This window comes from Heloderma suspectum, chromosome 6 (assembly GCF_057233095.1).
Source record: "Heloderma suspectum isolate Gila_16-S chromosome 6, 16-S_ref, whole genome shotgun sequence".
NCBI classification, from domain to species: Eukaryota; Metazoa; Chordata; class Lepidosauria; order Squamata; family Helodermatidae; genus Heloderma; species Heloderma suspectum.
This window is the reverse complement of record NC_139463.1, coordinates 104,792,278-104,811,772: the sequence shown is the minus strand read 5'-3', so window position 1 is coordinate 104,811,772 and position 19,495 is coordinate 104,792,278. Positions and strand designations below refer to the sequence as shown.

At 43.9% G+C, this 19,495-nt stretch overlaps 1 protein-coding gene and 1 pseudogene across 1 annotated transcript; both read left to right on the top strand.

Annotated features, from left to right (window-relative positions):
• Positions 1-360: 360 nt before the first annotated feature.
• LOC146342254 (uncharacterized) lies at positions 361-12,476 on the top strand. Its single transcript, XM_084806004.1, has 4 exons — positions 361-714; positions 2,895-3,033; positions 9,913-10,205; positions 11,772-12,476. Exons 1-4 carry the CDS (start codon positions 423-425, stop codon positions 12,008-12,010), a joined length of 963 nt encoding a protein of 320 aa, XP_084662130.1. The 5' UTR covers positions 361-422; the 3' UTR covers positions 12,011-12,476.
• Positions 12,477-13,356: 880 nt separating this feature from the next.
• LOC146342253 (interferon-induced very large GTPase 1-like) lies at positions 13,357-19,481 on the top strand (annotated as a pseudogene).
• Positions 19,482-19,495: the final 14 nt, after the last annotated feature.

Sequence of the window (19,495 nt, the reverse complement as noted above, 5' to 3'; positions counted from 1 at the left end):
TTCCATGCCCTCCATCACTTGTCGCTCCCTGCATCTGCGTCGAACGTCTAGCAAGCCCCCCTCCTGCACTCTCCCACTGCCAGGGTCACTGTCTATCTCAGGAATGCCAGCAGGAGGAATCTCTGCCAGCTGCTGTGCCTGTGAGGGATGAGCAGGCTCCTCTCCCATGGATTGCTGTTCCTCCTCAGAATCAGAACTGCTCTGGGGTTCTATTGGCTCAGTTTCCACCCTGACACCAAGTTCCCTACGCCTGCCCTATGCCATGGTCCTGATCTGGCTCTAAATCTTCTTCACCTATTGGTTCTCTTTATAAAAAGAAAAAAAGAAAACCTCTAATGTCATGTTTTGTTTGGCCCTTAGGTCTGCTCTCTTTCAAATGAACCAATTGTTTGCTTGTCTTCAGCTGTACCACCCCGGAAGCCATGGCTGCTGCGAAGAAACCCTCCGATGTTATGCGGATGGCTAGAGGGAAGTTAGCGGAAACGCTTCTACGAGCCCCAGAAGTGGTCTTGAATGTGTCCAAGTTCCACCAGATCCTCACGCAGGCCGAAGTCTCCTCCCTGTCTCAGATAAAGGACCCACCGCAGCTGGTAGAAAGCCTGATTGACACAGTGCTGGGAAAAGGAGAATCGGTGCACGAGCAATTCCTACAGTGTCTGGAAAACCAAGTCTTCCCGAGCCTGCGGCCCATTGCCGAGTACTTAGAAGGTGGTGGTGAGTGATGCTTTCCGGGGATCGTTGGCCGGGGAGTTTTGTCTGAGGGGAGCGTCGCACAGGGAGCAGCAGCGGCACTGAATTCCCTCCGAGGCTGTTTCTGCACCGGAGCCCTTTAGCGAGGATGGCCCCTGTGAATCACCCCAAAGGAGGGAATGCATCGCCAAAGAGAGGGCAGCAATTGGCATAAAATGTGCATGTGTCAAATTATATGTGTAGATGCAAATGTAGAAATAATTGCTATAATTTAAGCAAAATACAGTCAGTCTCACCATAGCATGGAAAACTGACCAGGGCCCAATCTCCGCAGGTGATTTAGTGTGGAGGGAGGGCACTTCAGGGTCGTTTGCAGCACATCACGTTGAGGCCAATCTGCAGCAACCCTGCAGCTTCCCTTGGGAAAAGGTGTGTTTTGGAAAGTCCTTTCAGTGCGTCTTTCTTCCTTAAAGCGGCTCCCTAGTGGTTCTGCTGCAGTGTGCCCGGTCCCCCCGCATTAAATCCTGGGCATGGTGTTTCTGTGACCTGGCAGTGAGCTGGTCAAGGGGTGAGGCCACCCAGGGCACTTTTGGACCCAAACGTCCTTCCCACGTAGCAGAATGGCCCATTAGTTTCCTTCCTCCGTTCCTAGGCACAAGCCTGTAATGCACTCCTTTCCCAGTCACGCAGTCCCCCGTGTCTCCCCTCCGCAGTCCTTTGCTTTCCCCATTCAGAAGAGTCCCCTGACTGTGTGATTTTCCTGCGTATGTGTGGGGAAGGAGGAGGCTTAGTTTGGGGCCGGGGCAGCCCAGGCAGCCGCCGCCTCTGGCTCCAGAGCTCTTGCAGAGGGAGGCAATTCCAGGCCAGCCCTTTGCCTCCGTGCAGGACCTGGGCGCCTCCTGCCTGCCTGCCCGTCGTCTGTCCCGGGGCTTCAGTATTGCTGCTTCAGTCGGTGGGCGCGAGGGGGGTGCATGGAGAGGGGCGCTTCTGTAATTCAAACTTATTTTCAAATATACAAGTGGGGGAGAGGTGTTGGGTGAACTCGTGGACATTTTTCACCTCTCCCATGAAACTTCCCTGAGCAGGGGAGCATGCAGAGGGGCGGGAGCAAACCTCCCTCGTCGGCTGAGCAGCATCTATGGGGTTGATGATGTTCACGTCTACTAGTGGGACTCCGCCCACCCCACCGCAAAGTCCGGCGGATTAAAGTGCAGTTTGACCTCTGAAATGTGGGCTGTTTGGTACGGTATACTCCGCTTTTCTTGCTTGGTGTGCCCCTGATGGACCAAAGATGATTTCATAAAAACCCAGATAATACCCCAACATGTGTGTTTTAATTCACTCATGGGAGTCTTAGTGAAACAATACAAAAGTTAATAAAGAGGTTTTTCTATGTTTGTACCTGCCAAACTGGTGGGATCCAGATGTTCCCATTATTCTTTCCCTCCTTGATGCAACTGGGGTGTGTGTGTGTGTGAAAAAACTACAGAAAGGCAAGGAAGACTCGAGCTTGGGAATGGCATCCCTTGGGAAGTGCTGTACTTTTAGGCAAACATGTGCTCACACACAAAAAAGACAGAGGGACAATCCCAGGCATAAAGACCTGGGTCCCCAGCCACCAAGTGTAGTTTGACCCTAAGGAGGTTCGCACCAGAATGCTGAATTTAACTTAATTTTTCACACACACACACAAACTTGCATCAATGGAAGCTTTCCTTCCCAATGCAAATAGCAGGTGTGTTTGCCCCTGCCTGGAATCTGGATCAGGGTTGCAATGGGGTCAAAGGGTTAAAGCCCCCCAATTGTTCCACCAGCATCCCAATCTGGATCAGGTGACCTGTGACTGCTGTTTACTTTAAAGATCACACAAATGGCATCACCCCAAGTTTGGCACACACACACACGAAATCCAAATTAAATGGGTTGGTTGCAATCACATTTAAATTGGACCTATGTTGTATGGTGGTTTTTAAACAAAGATGTCTGGGGTGGGAAAAACAAACAGATCAGTAAACAAACTAGGAGAAACACAGTATTTGAAAACTGAGGTCTTGAGGCCAGAATATGGGCTATTTTACATAATTTTCTTCTAGATGTAGCATTTGGACTCCACTGTTGCAAACGACACACAGCCCTCGTTATTATTAGGGTACAACCAAGTTTGTTTAACTAAGGAAACCTGTTTATCTGTGCTCACATTTTAGCAACAGAGTCATCTTCCTCTGCCAAGACTGAGAGCACGACAAACATACCTAGACAACCACCACCTGGAGATCTGTCCCTTTTAGGGGACACAAAAGAGGATCCAGAGGAAGACCTTTCATCAGGAACATCCACCATAGGGTAATTTCTGTGCTTAAATGGGGCTTCTTCCTCAGTTATCTTTCTTGGCGCTATGTTAGAATCATAGAGTTGGAGGGCTCTTGGGGGGCCATCTAGTCTAAGTGCTTTCCTACACAAGACATAGATATCATGCTTGTCATTCCCTACTCACGGTTGTTTATGGGTTCTTTAGACAATATTGTGACCCTGCAGTTTCGCTTCTGTGTCTAAAGAGCACTTTCCGCAAGTTATTTTAGAGCAAGGAAAGTTCCACATTTAATTGTAAAAGTGGAAGAAAATGTTTGTTTTACTTGTGTATTTGCACTATTCTCCTATACCACAGTGCCACCTAGAAGTAATGTAGTGGAAAAGCAGGAAAGGAATGTCTCTTTGTGTAGTGCTTGGATCTCAATTCTGCGATGAAACCGAAAGTAGATACAGCAGATTAACAGCCTCATATAGAAAAGCTCGAAACAAGAAATCCAGTTCCTTGTTGCTTTAAAGGTCTGTCAAGTGTAGAGTTTAGACCGCCTATCCAATAGGGGGCAGTGCAGCAACCCATAGTGACGCAATAAGCACTGGAATGCAGGTTTGTGCAGGGGGACAATAATGGCAGTAAGGCAGAAATTAGAAGGAAAGATGTGCAAGAAAGCATGTTATGTGTATTCCTGAGGTTATTTGATGGAGTGGAATGGCTTTACTATAAGTGTGGGCTTCCAGGTTATCTTTAGTGGACTAGTAATTGTTTCCAACACATGTTTAAGCTTTGGAATGTATTTGAATATACCAGCGGCTATAGACATTCAGATCATGTGACCCCAGGATCCTTTCTGACTCCACGCAGCCTTCTCCAACCTGATGGCCTCCAGATGTTTTGAACTAGAATTCCCATCAGCCCCAGCTAGCATAGCCATTGGTCAGGGATGATGGGACTTTTAGTCCAAAACTTCTGGAAGGCACCATGGTGGGGAAGGCGCCTCTATAGTTGGTTAATAAAAGATGGCTGGTTGCTATAATATTGCAGGATGAATGCCATTATCATTATAGCTGGCCCTGGTGTACCATAGTAGCTAAAATGCAGAGTTGTGAATGAGGAAGTCTCTCCCCAGTTCAAATCTCACCTTTTCATTAATGCACAAGGAGGTTTGGGGCATATACACAGTAGTGATATAATAGTACTGACCTATCTTACAGGGTTGTTGTAAGGATGATTGCGATAATAGCTGCAGAAGGTCTTGGAAACTCAGAAAATGCTATGGAATTGCCGAGTATCCACACTGTACTGCACTTGTGACAGTGACGCCTCGGACACTGCTTGAGCTGGTCTGGCGGCACCAGATGTTCCACTTACTGAGGGAGCAAAGCTGTCAGCCACAAAAAGGTCACAGTCCATAAGAACATAAGAAGAGCCATGCTGGATCAGACTAAAGGCCCATCCAGTCCAGCATTCCGTTCAGACAGTGGCCAACCAGCTGTTGACCAGGAACCCACACAAGGAGGACACGAGTGCGACACCACTCCCCTGCCCGTGTTCCCCAGCAACTGGGGCACACAGGCATCCTGCCTCTGATACTGGAAAGTGGTCGTACTTTATCTGTCCTGAATCTCCACCAATCAGCTTCATGGGATGTCCCCAAGTTCTAGTAACATGAGAGAGGGAGAAAAATGTCTCCCTGTCCACATTCTCCACAGCATACATAATTTTATTTATTTATATATATATATATATATATATATATATATACACATATATATATTTAAAGCACTTATATCCCACCTAACAATACGATAATATTGTTAGGATTTAGGGCGGCGTACAGATAAAATCAATTTAGACAGTATAAAACAATAAATAATTTAAACAGCTAAAAACATATTAAACCATTAAGCAAGCTAATACCAATTTGAAATCTAAAAGAATGAATCAGTTAAAACAGCGTGCTACTTTAGGGAATGCATTTAGCCCTCAAAGATTTTGATTAAAAGCCATGTTTTAATTTGGTGCCGAAATGAAACCAATGTCTGCATCAATCGGGCCTCCAAGGGGAGGGCATTCCACATTCGGGGTGCCACAGCAGAAAAGGCCTTCTCCCACGTCCCACCATACTGTATGTCTTGCACTAGTGGAACACAGAGGAGGGCTCCTCCAACAGATCTCAATCCTTTGGCAGGCATATATAGGGGGAGGCACTCCCTCAAATATCAAGGTCCCAAGCCATTTAGGGCTTTAAATGTCATCACTAGCACCTTGAATTCCGACTGGAGGCCTATCAGCAGCCAGTGCAATTCCTTTAGTTTTGTACATCTCTATCATGTCCCCCCTTACCCTCCTTTTTTCCAAGCTAAATAAGCCCTGGTTTTGTAACCTTCCCTCATAGGAGAGATGATCCAGCCCCTTGTTCATCTTAGTTGCCCTTTTCTGCACTTTTAACAGGTCTACAATATCTTTAAGCATGGTGACCAGAACTGTACACAGTATTCCAGGTGTGGTCACGCCATAGATTTGTATAAAGGCAATATGATACTGGCAGTTTTATTCTCAATTCCTTTTCTAATTATGCCTAATATGAAGTTTATCTTTCTTACAGCAGCTGCACACTGGGCTGACATTTTCATCAAGCTGTCCACCACAACCACAAGATCTCTTTCTTGGTTGGTCACCACTAGCTCAGATCCCATCAGGTTATACTTGAAGGTGGGAGTTTTTGCCCCAACTTGCATCACTTTACAATTGCTCACATTTAATGACATTTGGATGCCCATCCAACCAGTTTGGAGAGATCCCTTCGGAGCTCCTCACAATTCCTTTTTGTTTTAACCAACCCTAAATAATTTGGTGTTATTGACAAGTTTGGCCACTTCACTGCTCACTACTAATTCCAGATAATTTACAAACAAGTTGAAAAGCATTGGTCCCAATACAGATCCCTGTGGGACCCCAGTTCTAGGGATGTACGAAAGTCACTTACCTTTTCGCAGCTTGGACTCGTGGTGGTGGGGAGGCGCTCCGTCGCTCCCCCCGGAATCCTCCCTGGGCCAGCTCTGCTCCGCGTCGGCTCCGCGGAGCCGCCGGTCAGGGCCATCCGCAGCCAGAGTTCCGGCCGTGGACGGGCTGCTGCAGATGCAAATGGCGGCCACCATAGTGGCCGCCATTTGCATCCTGCGAAGCTGCTGTGATAGGCTACGTAAGTATTTACGTAGCCTATCACGGCAAGCCAAAACAAAAAAACAAAAAGAAACAGCGTACGCAAATGGCAGCGGCTACGGCGGCCGTCATTTGCGTTCCCTATTTTTAGCCGTTTTATTACAGCGAATAAAAGGGGAACGCAAATAGCATAGTGGGTGCTATTGGCGTTCCTTTTTTTTCGCTGTAATAGCCTACGTAAATATTTACGTAGGCTAAAACGGAGGGGGGGGGAAGGAACGCAATTGGCGCCCACTACGCTATTTGCGTTCCCTTTTTTTCACCGTAAATATTTACGTAGGCTAAAACGGCTAAAAATAGGGAACGCAAATGGCGGCCACCGTAGCCGTTGCCATTTGCGTATGCTTTTTTTGTTTTTTTTGGCTTGCTGTGATAGGCTACATAAATACTTACATAGCCTATCACGGCTATGATGAAGAAGTGAATGAAGGGCGGCCGCCATTCGCAAGTCAGCGCAGACGGCAGCAGGTAAGTGCTCCGTTTTGCACGCCTTTCGTGGGTTGGGGGGGCAGGGGCTTCGTTCCACCACAGATTTTGGGGGTGCTAGTGCATGCTAGTGGGTCTGAAGGGCAGCATGTAGGGTGGTCTTTTTGTAACTAGTCTAACAGTGCAATCCCATGCGTGCCTACACAGAAACATGTCTCATTGAGTTCAATGGGGCTTACTCTGAGGTAAGTGAGTATCAGATTGCAGCCTCAAGGATTCCGTGTGTGGGTTGTATGTTATGTATGAGTTGCTAAACTCATAAAGTTGAATAAGGCCCATGATTGGACACAGATAGAAGGATATGAAGACACTAACTTTCCCCCCCTCCTATTTATATTTACGAAAACTTCCAAGAAATAAAGTTATAATACACAATCCGTTCACTAGTGAACTTATTCAAATATGGCATGATTATATGAAATTTTTAGCTCCTCCCATGTCCCCACTATGTCCCATTTTGGAACACCCCAACTTTAATTTTCAAGATATATATGCACAATACAAATTATGGAAAGAAATTGGGATTTATAGACTTAGAGATTTATTCATAAGAGGAAAACCAATTTCAAAAATACGATCAAAAGATAAAACTGCCCAAATAAGAATTAGTTAGTTCCAATGAATGCAAATTAATACATTTGCAATGCACTTTTATAAAATGTCAGGTTCTTTAAGAGCACTTGATATTTGAAAACTACTGAAGAGGTTAGTACACAAAAAGGATTCATCTCAGTCATATATATAAGGCTATTGTTGAGGTTGCATAGGGTAATTACATGGGTGTCAAGATGACTTGGGAAACAAATCTAAATATTAGTATATCAGAAGAGTCATGGGCAAGAATATGGTCTTTGCAGCCCTATGTATCAGCCACGTCTAAAGAAATGGTATTAAAAACAGTCCATAGATGGCATTTGTGCCCCACAAAGTTACATAAAATCAATAGTGAGTTATCGGACATGCGTTGGGGAAACTATGGCTCAACAGGATCATTTGAACAGATGTGGATCTTCTATCTGAAGGTCAGACAGTTCTGCCATGAAGTAAGAGAGTGGCTGAGTAATATAACAGGAGAAACACTAATTCTAAATGAAACTTTATTACCAGTCTCTTCTCATTGTTTACTGGGGGGGGGGGGCAGGTGGTGTTATGAAGAATTGTTGGAGAAGCTTGTAGGAGTTTGCAAGAAATGAGATTGCTAGAACATGGAAAAATGCCCAAGGACTTTAATTCCGGGGATACCTTGATAGAATATGGTCGGTTGTGAAATTTAATTTTTGTGAACAGAGAGCTTTGGCTGTTGGGTGGTATAGAAATGAAATAAATATAATAAAATAAAATAAAATAAAACAAGTATGCTGGCAGAGAAATTGACTAGCCATTTTGGTGTGGCTAGAGGAGAAATAAAGCAAGATAATTTTGTAGCAAGTTGGCACCCAATCTTAATGGTTTTCCTAGAACTGAATGTTGAAGATGGACCCCCAACTAATCAATTGGATTTTTGGTGTAGTAGATTCAAATCTGGCATAGAAACGGATCAATTAACAATAGATACAATATTTTAATTGTATTATTTACAGGTGTATTGACAATGTATGTATGTAGCGGTATTTGACATATTGTTATAAGTATTTCTTAGCTTTTGGGATTGAGAGGGAGGGATTGATGTACTTGTTATTGTTGGAAAATGTAAATAAATGTTTTTAAAAAAAAAGAAAAAAGAAAGAAAAAAACAGAAAAAATTACAGACACACCACTATTGGGCAATGAACACACACAACACTTGAATAGGGCAGTGAATTATCTCCTGATGCCAAGTGATCAGAAAAACGGCCTGGCTTCTCTTGTGCCTCTGAACCCTACTTACCTATTTCTGCTCTAACTGGAGTCTTGTCAGATCTTGAGACCTCTCATTCAGTAGGGGGAGTGCAGGAATATTTTCTAAAATTCAATAACCAAAAGACCCTTTCAGTTTAAAATATTGTGTTAAGGGTTTTCCATGTTAAGCTCCAAAATGCTGGAAAATTAGAGCTGTTAAGGGCTGTACCCTTAACATATGTGTTATCTGGGCAATATGCATATGATATGGTATCCTATGCTGGGGTTAGTTTTAGCTTCACCACTACCTTGGACCTGAATGGCTATCAGTGGCAGACTGGTAGGCATAAGTTCCTGATTTGTCTGATCACTGGAATAGACACATGGAGTCTGTGAAACTGAAGCGGTCATATAACGGAAGCTACTATTCCACGTTACAAGCCCCCACTGGCTCATGAAATCTCTAGTCCTCCCATCCAGTAGGGGGAGCTGCAGCAATCTTTTCTAAAATATGGAAGAATGGAACACAGGTTAGCAGCACTGGCACAGTGAAGGAGAGTGAGAGCTTGGTCTTTGACTGGAGTTGGGCTACAGCCAGGAGCAAAGAAGGATGTATAAAGAAGTGGGAGGAATGGGATTGCAGGTTGAAGATAATGATTTTATGGTAAAGGTAAGCTCCTAAACATTTGGATTGTGTATCTTTGAATATGCCACAAATTCATTTGAGTATGTAGCGTTTACACTTGGGCGCAGATAAGTACAGCTGATAATTGCAGGACTTGCATAGAATGTTCCAGTACAGGAGTGTAACAAAAATTCTATTTAAGAAATTCTATTTATTCTATTTAAGGTTTCTAGACAATTGCAAGACCAAGCAGGTTATGTTTATAGAAGCTTATAATTAGAGCTCATCCTTTGTGGGTGGAAGGTGCCAAGTTCAATCCCAGCATCTTTAGTTAAATGATCTTGGGTTGCAGGTATGAAGAAGGCCTCTGCCTTGGTTCTGGAAAATCAGTTATCATTTAGGTTCATCTTGAATACCTTTGAGGCCTGGGATCCACCTTTAGCCTCAACATGAATGATGGGACACACACACACACACACACACACGCATGCACGCATGTATTTCCCTTCTCCTTTCCCCACTTTTTCATTATATTTTTCCAGAAAAGAATGGGGTGGGGTGATGGACATGGCTGGGAGTTGCTCATGTGACTCACATTGGGCTAGGGCTGGATCCAGTTGGGGATGCTGACCCACACATTCAACACCAGTGGAGTAGGCAGTACAGCATTAATGGACTGTTAGCTTGATTCAGGATAGAACGGTTTCTTATATCCTAACTAGCTATTAATTTTCTCCCCCAACTCCCCTAAAAAAATCTGCTACAGGTCATTGGATTCAGTGATGTCTGCTGGTGATATTATATGCAAGCAAAGAAAACGGTTAATTGGAATCCTTGAGAAGGACCTAGAGGATGTCTTAGATGACTTAGTCTCCCAGACTGTCATCACTGAGGAAGAACATGAGGCTTTGGACAAAGCAGAGGAGGATTCCAAGACGAAAAGCCGAAAACTGCTGATCGTGATACAGAAAAAGGGGGAAAGGGCCTGTTGCCAGTTCCTGGAACGGTTAGAAATGGCATGTCCAGGTTCAAGACAAGTTCTGCGATATTCAACACATGGTGAGTCTTGGCATTCTTCCTAAGCCTCAAGGACAGTTAACATAACCCTTATTCTTTCCCACAGTGACCTTACTGATCCTATGGAAGCTTTCAGCCACTTCTGCCTCTGATACTGGAGGTAGCATAGAGCCATCAGGACTAGTAGCCATTGGTAGCCTTCTCCTCCAGGACATACATTTCTCTTACATTGCTTAAATTTTCAGAAAAAAATGAAGGCTCTGAAAACTGTTGAAATTCAATTTTATTTTATTTTTTGCATGCCGGAAGAGCAGTAGATTATATGTGTGCATGTTCATGAGTGTGCACGTGTGCACACACATACTTCCAGGGGATAGTAACCCAAAAAGAGTTAATTATGGCTGTGAAACTGTCCTATTTCACTAGTATTGTGTCCATTTACTATAGGTTGGATCAAGACTAAGCCATCCTGCTAACTTCACATTCAATGCTATGTTAGTAGTTAACTTTATGAAACAATGCACTTTTCATAACATTATGGAACAATGCATTTTTGGAAATGGAAAATGTTCAGTGAAAAAATATAGCAGTGGAAAATTTTCCAGCCCATATCACTGCTTCAACCCTCATCCCCCTCCTTCAGGCCAGAACCACCAGTGGTTCCGGAAAGGATGAATTTCCTTAAGGAAGGAATCAACTGTGTGTGGGTTAGTTTGCATCCCACCATCCCAGGGATGAGGTTCTTCATCCTATTTTACCCAAAACTGTGTTCCCTAAATATCTATTATGGGCACAGTTCTCACTGATAAGCAATAAATCTGAATGTATGGGATAGTTTACACTGGCCGGATCTACCTGGGGGATTTACTCCAGTGCTAGTGTGCCTCACACAGGGGCATGACACATGATGTAACCCCCAATCTGCATCAATCCTAGGTTGTCATGCCGTAAAAACTCCATTTTCACAATGATGTTTTGTGATAGATTTTCCCTTTCACACAGCTGGCCATGCTTCCTGGAGATGATGGGAGTTGTAGTCAAATGAATCCAGAGCATGCCAGGTTGGACAAGGCTGCTCTATATCTATGCCATTCATTGCTGGGAATCACTATCTCTTGAGATAGTTCTCCTGCTCCATCAACCATATCCCAAAGAAAGGTTTCATGAAATGTTTTAGTAAGATAATGATTTAGGCTGCAATCATATAGCCAATTTCCTGGGAGTAACCCCCACTGAACTCAATGGGACTTACTTTTGAGTAGATGTGTATAGGATTATGCTGCTGAGATCCTGTTTTATCTTAATATACCCATGTTATGTAATTAGATTCCTGTGCAGTTCCATCTCTGGACTCATGAGCCTTGTCATAAGATGGCTCCTTCCATAAAATGATTGAAGCCCGATTCCAACTCCTGTAAACAGACCAGTGATGGCTACCAATCATCACGCTGTCGTACAGAGAATTCAGGCATTCTAACCGTGACTGCAATTCAACTTCCACCACATCCCCACATTAACAAATGACTTTCTGAACTTGCATTTGAAGTCGTGCAGATGACTTCTTTCACCACTTCCTTATATTTTCCTCCCTAAAACATTTGCTTCCAGGAGAGAAAAAGAAGAGCCCAAGTGTACTGGAGGAGGCAAAAGAAGATCTTTCTAAAGGTACTTCCTTTCGTAACCACGGGGCCAGAGATTTGGTCGTGTCACTAGTATCTTTAAAATACGACCTTGTTCTCCTTTCCTTGTTGTTTCCCAAGAAGTGGGTTAGGCAGGAAGGGACAATTTGGGCTTCCCTAAGTGGAGGAAGATCCCAAGGGCAGTATGTGCCCAATCTACATGGGTGATTTAGTGCAGAGTGAGAGCATATTGTTCATGAAACATGACGTTAGCACCACCCTGCAGCTTCCCCCTGAAAATGGTGCATTTTCTGAAAGTCGTTTTATTGCATCTTTTTTCCTAAAATGCAGCTCCCACATGGTTCCACTGAAGTGTGCCCCATTCCCCCAAATTAAATCCTGCATGCTGGGCATGCCTAGGAGTCTGGCTGTGACATGGCTGTGACCTGGTTGGGGTCACCACTAGTGCTCCCCTTTCCTTCTCCTGTGTTTATTTCTACTGTGCACTATATCACAGTAGCGCTATTTCTCAACAGTGCTGTTTCACTATGACACTACTCTGTAGTGGTGTGCGTTGGATATAGGGCAGTACTCCGCTGCTGTCTATTTTTACTTTATACTATGCAGCACACAGCTTCATTTGAAGCTTCAAATCTTCACATTTTCGAATCTTCGAAGATCATGCTTGAATTAGAAAAAAAAAACAACATCGCGGAGAAGCCACAATTTTCCAATGATAACGCCTTAATTTAAAAAAAAATCCCAGAGACATCCCAGGTCTCTGGCAGGGAGTCCCACCCATGGCTCCAGTCAACAGGGGGTACAGTGAAAAGGTCTTTGAGTTAAAGAGGTACTTCTTTGAATTCATAAGGGACCATTCAGTTGTGAGGGCTTCCAAGGACATCCCTGAGTTCACTGAGTGGGTGAAGAGTCTGTAGAATGCCGTAAAACATGAGAACTTCATCTTCAGCTTTCGGAACAGCCTCACAGCAGAAGCACATAATCACCTTTCCATGAAATATTCCGAATGGGACTGGGCTTTCCGCCGAGAGATGCATGTCTGGGTATCTGAGCAGGAAGCTGAAATACAAAATGTTTCTCCTGAGAGACTTGATCGCTTGCAAAATGAGCTTCAACAAAAACTATTGGTTGGAGAAGAAACAGTATTGCAGAGTTTGAAGCACTACTTTGAAAGTGGAGCAGCAAATCTGCATCTGGTAGAAAGGTACAGAGAAGTTTTTGTCAGGAGTGCGAACAGCCTTAAGAAAGAACTTGAACATTATTCTTCTACCAAATGTAAGGAAGCCATTCATATTAAAAAGGGTCGGCACAAGATTGATACTCTCTAGGCGGAATATTTGAAAATAATTGGAAGAAAGGTTGATGGGCTTCTTGAAGAATGTAAGAAGAAAGAGTGCAGATTAGAAGATAAAGAATTGAAAAGAGAATTTGAAAGGATGTGAAGAGAAACATTGTCAGAAATATCACTCCATCGCTTAGAAAAACGTGAAATAGATGGAGAGGTGCAGTCATACCTGAGAAAGGATTTGAGCCATCGAGGAAGACGAGTCATCATGGAAGTAGGAGAAAGAAAAGATCCCAAAAGCTACAGGATAAACACCTTCCACATGAAAGATGAGTATATACACCCACCTGTATCACAAAGTCTGATAGAAAGATTCTCTAAAAAGGAATATATGTATAAAGCAGAAGAACTTGTTACATCCTTAACGGACAAATGCATGTTTTACACTCGCCAAAAAGTCAATTCCAAAGGAGATTATGATGAAACCTATTGTGGGGAACTTTTGCGTATGATCAACGAGACACTTCAAGAAGCTGAAAGCCTTCATACAACAGCATGTTTTGAAGTGGAACTAAAGCTTCACATTTTGAGGGAAGCAGCTCACATGTTTCAGCAGATGCACAAAGAATTCATTAAGGAAAATGATCCCCATGTTCGCCTGGAGAAACTGAAACCTCAGTTTTTCTCCACATTCAGAGATCTTTATCAGGAAAAAGATGCCCAGCTAAAGATGGCTAAGGATTTTTGTGATCAGTGTCTCCATCCTGCCCTAGTAGATTATATTTACATGAGACTTGGGATAGAAATAGTGGACGACATTCTCAACAGTGCCCAGTCCAGGACATATGTGAGTCGGAGCTTCTTCCAGTTTACCATCCAGAAGGAGTTGTTGGAAGACTGGAATTTTGATAATTATGTAAAATACATGACAACCTATGAAGAGTTTGTGAAGAGCTGGATCAGGAGACAAATATGTGATCGCTATACAAAAAGTGAGGATCTGAAGAATATGGAGTAAGGCATTATCTCTGCTGTGCTAAAGAAAATTAGAGAAACACTGCAAAACATGAAGCATAAAGATGTTGAAACGATATCTGAACATTTGGACAATTTTTGCAGAGAAATGCAGAAAGAGCTGGTAATTTCTAAAGACAGTTTATTGGGGATACGGTTTAAGAATGCATCCAATCCTAGCCAGTTTTCTACTTTCGTTGAGAACTTCCTTCCACATTTGCATAAGCAAATACTATCTGAGTTTGATGCTCTGGATTTTGAAGTGACAGATGGGAAGAAACACAAGTGCTTCATTGTTCCCTTTGCTCTTCTGATGTGGCTTCCATCCTGCATTTCAAAATTGATGACAACAAACAGGAATGGCATCCGTACAAGGATTACCGTGCCTGCTACCCTGACTGGAGCATCCAGCCTGATCCCAGTATCGATGCTTCTGATTATTGGAATTTTGTTTTTAAAGAGTTCAATCATGATTTTGCCAGACAATATAATGCTAAGCCAGTGATCTGCCAGAAGCCTGGGAAAATATAACTAAAGAAAAGGCATTAGAGTCCCTGAAGGAAACTTATAAAATGAAGTACGTCTGTGTGCCTTGAACAAGGGCAGTAAATGCTTGAAGTTTCAAACGCAGTTAGCATTCATGGAATGCATGCAGTCGTATATGTCTTTTTTAATGAAAACCCCAGTTGTTATCCATGTTTACTTAACATAATATGGTTCCATTTTATGGCAGAGTTGTATGTTGGGTATAACAAGACAATGAAGCCTTTATACAGTGAAAATGATTTGTATTAGATTAGTGGTATAATAATCAATTATAATGTTCACTCCCGGTTGTCTGGAACTATTTAACCCCCTGGCAAATGTGCTCTGAGAAAAAAGTGAATGGGGAAAAAATGAACACCATCCACATTGCTGCCTTGGTAAGGTAGCTGCAGGACCTGGGTGCTTGAAGGGGGGAATATGGACCTTCCTTCTCCAAAGTGAAAATTAAATATTCCAGAACATATATGCCCCTTTCTTGGATAACTCAGGGGGAAAATCTCTTGAAATTGATTCCTTTGAAGGGCCCCTAATCATTCAAAAATGTTGATTTGCATAGAGGTCCATTTGCTCCATCTCAGTCCCTGTCTGGATGTTTCAAATTTTGCTGTGCCTGCAAGCAGCTGAGGTCAGAACCATTTATTGTAACATTTTCAAACACTGAGCAGTATATCCCCTTCCCCATCCACTTCAACTGAATGTGAATCCCTTCTTCTTTTCCTTCTCTTTCTCTCTGTCTCTGCTCTAAAGTTCTTCCTTTTCTCCCTGCATCATATTTCAAGCTGCTGCTTAAAGTTTGGATTTCAAAAGCAGCTTGTGAAAGGTGTACTCAGAATAGGGTTCTTTGCATTGTAGCCCCTTTTTTTCTCCCTTATTTTTTATCACTATCTCGTTTATAAAGAAAAGAATGATTGATGACCAAAGTGGTGTACTGTTGAGTCTTGGGACTTCTGTACATGAGGCTTTTATCCTGTGATCGAGTTTGATTACTCACAGACGTTTGTGGGTCCATTACATGACACCATCAACTTTCAGGGCCTCTCCACAGCTTCATTTGTAACAGGGTAATGAGCTATTTTAAAAGGGTGATTTGAATCTGAATGTGTGATTATGGAGTTGTGCCATGTTGTTGTTGTTCAGTCGTTCAGTCGTGTCCGACTCTTCGTGACCCCATGGACCATAGCACGCCAGGCCTTCCTGTCCTGCACTCTCTCCTGGAGCGTGCTCAAGTCCATATTCATTGCATCCGTGATGCTATCTAGCCATCTCATCCTCTGCCGTCCCCTTCTTCTTTTGCCCTCAGTCTTTCCCAGCATCAGGGTCTTTTCCAGTGACGTTTCTCTTCGCATTAGGTGGCCAAAATATTTGAGCTTCAGCTTCAGTATCTGTCCTTCCAATGAGCACTCAGGGTTGATTTCCTTTAGGATTGACTGATTTGACCTCCTTGCAGTCCAGGGGACTCGTAAGAGTCTTCTCCAGCACCACAGTTCGAAAGCATCAATTCTTCGGCGCTCAGCCTTCCTTATAGTCCAGCTCTCACAGCCATATGTTACTACTGGGAAAACCATAGCTTTGATTAGACGGACCTTTGTTGGCAAGGTGATGTCTCTGCTTCTTACTATGCTGTCTAGGTTTGCCATAGCTTTCCTCCCAAGGAGCAAGCGTCTTTTAATTTCATGGCTACCGTCACCATCTGCGGTGATCTTGGAGCCCAAGAAAATAAAATCTGTCACTGCTTCCATTTCTTCCCCTTCCATATGCCAGGAAGTGATGGGGCCAGATGCCATGATCTTAGTTTTTTTAATGTTGAGTTTCAAACCAGCTTTTGCACTCTCCTCTTTCACCCTCAACAAGAGGCTCTTTAGATCCTCTTCGCTTTCTGCCATTAGGGTGGTATCATCTGCGTATCTGAGGCTGTTGATAATTCTCCCGGCAATCTTAATTCCGACCTGTGATTCATCCAACCTGGCATTTCTCATGATGTACTCTGCATATAAGTTAAATAAGCATGGCGACAATATGCAGCCTTGTCGTACTCCTTTCCCAATTTTGAACCAATCGGTTGTTCCATGTCTGGTTCTTACTGTTGCTTCTTGACCCTCGTACAGGTTTCTCAGGAGACAGGTAAGGTGGTCTGGTACCCCCATCTCTTTCAGAATTTGCCAGAGTTTGTTGCAATCCACACAATCAAAGGCTTTAGTGTAGTCAATGAAGCAGAAGTAGATGTTTCTCTGGAATTCTCTTGCTTTCTCCATGATCCAGTGAAAGTTTTGAGTAGGATTTTGAGCATCAGCTTGCTGGCATGTGAAATGAGTGCAATTGTACGGTAGTTTGAACACTCTTCGGCGTTGCCCTTCTTTGGAATTGGAATGTAAACTGACCTTTTCCAGTCTTGTGGCCACTGTTGAGTGTTCCAAATTTGTTGGCATATTGAGGGCAGCACTTTAACAGCATCGTCTTTTAGGATTTTAAATAGCTCAGCTGGAATACTGTCATCTCCGGTAGCTTTGTTGTTACTAATGCTTCCTAAGGCCCACTTGACTTCACTCTCTAGGATTTCCGGCTCAAGTTCAGTGAGCGCACTATCATGGCTATCAGGGACATTCAGATCTTTCCTGTATAGTTCTTCTGTGTATTCTTGCCACCTCTTCTGAATCTCATCTGCTTCTGTTAGGTCCCTGCCTTCTTTGTCCTTTATCATGCCCGTCTTTGCACAAAACGTTCCCTTGAGATCTCCGATTTTCTTGAAGAGATCTCTAGTCTTTCCCATTCTGTTGTTTTCTTCGATTTCTTTGCATTGTTCATTTAAGAAGGCCTTCTTGTCTCTCCTTGCTATTCTCTGGAACTCTGCATTCAGTTGGATATATCTTCCCCTTTCTCCGTTGCTTTTCACTTCCCTTCTTTCCTCAGCTACTTGTAAAGCCTCATCAGACAGCCACTTTGCTTTCTTGCATTTCTTTTTCTTTGGGATGGATTTAGTTGCTGCCTCCTGAACAATGTTACAGACCTCCGTCCATAGTTCCTCAGACACTCTGTCTTTCAGGTCTAATCCCTGAAATCTATTCATCACCTCCACTGTATATTCATCAGGGATATGATTTAGGTCATACCTGAATGGTTTAGTGGTTTTCCCTACATTCTTCAATTTAAGCTGAAATTTTGCAACAAGAAGCTCATGATCTGAGCCACAGTCAGCTCCAGGTCTTGTTTTTACTGACTGTATAGAGCTTCTCCATCTTTGGCTGCAAAGGACATAATCAATCTGATTTCGATATTGACCATCTGGTGATGTCCATGTGTACAGTCACCTCTTGTGCTGCTGGAAAAGAGTGTTTGCTATGATCAGCATGTTCTCTTGGCAAAACTCTATTAGCCTTTGTCCTGCTTCATTTTGTACACCAAGGCCATGCCTGCCTGTTATCCCGGTGATTTCTTGACTTCCTACTTTAGCATTCCAATCCCCTATGATAAAGAGGACATCTTTTTTTGGTGTTAGTTCTAAAAGGTGTTGTAGGTCTTCATAGAACCGATCAACCTCAGCTTCTTCGGCATCAGTGGTTGGGGCATAGACTTGAATTACTGTGATGTTGAATGGTTTGCCTTGGATTCGTACTGAGATCATTCTATCGTTTTTAAGATTGTACCCTAGTACTGCTTTTCCCACCCTTTTGTTGACTATGAGTGCTGCTCCATTTCTTCTAAGGGATTCTTGCCTACAGTAGTAGATATGATGGTCACCTGAATTAAATTCGCCCATGCCTGTCCATTTTAGTTCGCTGATTCCCAAGATGTCGATGTTCAGTCTTGCCATCTCATGTTTGACCACCTCCAGCTTACCTTGATTCATTGATCTGACATTCCAGGTTCCTAAACAATATTGTTCTTTACAGCATCGGATTTTCTTTTCACCACCAGACACATCCACAGCCGAGTGTCCTTTCGGCTTTGGCCCAGCCGCTTCACTCTTTCTGGCGCTACTTGGAAATACCCTCTGCTCTTCCCCAGTAGTATATTGGACACCTTACGACCTGAGGGGCTCATCTTCCGGCGTCATCTCTTTTAGCCTTGTGATACGTTCCATGGGGTTTTCTTGGCAAGAATACTGGAGTGGGTTGCCATTTCCTTCTCCAGTGGACCACATTTTGTCAGAACTCTCTGCCATGACCTGTCCGTCTTGAGTGGCCCTGCACGGCATAGCTTATGGCTTCACTGAGTTACGCAAGCCCCTTCGCCACAACAAGGCAGTGATCCATGAAGGGGAGTTGTGCCATACCAGTAGCTATACCACAGTGCCATCTCCCAAATGCTTTTCCTGTGTGTGCCCGTCACGTAATCAGATAGCCCTGGCCACTCCCCACATTCCTTGCCACTGCACTGAGGCCCTTCAGCCTTGATTCCTCCCAGGTCAGTGTGCAGCCCAGTGGCACCCGCCTGGAGCGCTAGATCCACTGTGGGCTGCAGCCCAGACAGACGGGCTCTGCTCTGATATGGGGCCAAGTGTTCACATGGTCCCAAACTACAGCTGTGTAGTTTTATGGGAAAGGAAGTGAGAGGTCCAAATTCCCGGAAGTACCTGGAGGGATTTGGAGCTTTTGGGTAGCAACATTTTATGCTCTCTCCTCCCTGGCTTTCCCTCACTAGGGCAGGGGTACAGAAGTGGTTCAAGGCAAGGGCGGAATTGCCCCCCACCAGGACCTCCATGGGCCAGATGATTTAGGCATTGCCACGGCCACCAACGTCATTGTCCCACTCCATTTTCCCTTTCCCCATGCCGAGAGGCACAGAGCATGGAGAAGGGAACTCAGCCAGCTCCGGGGGGAGAGCTCCTCCCAGTGAAGGCCAAGTCGGGC

What these genes read in the sequence shown, in the direction of transcription:
- LOC146342254 (XM_084806004.1), top strand. Translation starts at nt 423, where the DNA reads ATGGCTGCTGCGAAGAAACCCTCCGATGTTATGCGGATGGCTAGAGGG. An exon ending in TCAGGAACATCCACCATAGG is followed by an intron (nt 3,034 to 9,912) that starts GTAATTTCTGTG and finishes AATCTGCTACAG; the next exon opens with GTCATTGGATTCAGTGATGT. An exon ending in TCTGCGATATTCAACACATG is followed by an intron (nt 10,206 to 11,771) that starts GTGAGTCTTGGC and finishes ATTTGCTTCCAG; the next exon opens with GAGAGAAAAAGAAGAGCCCA.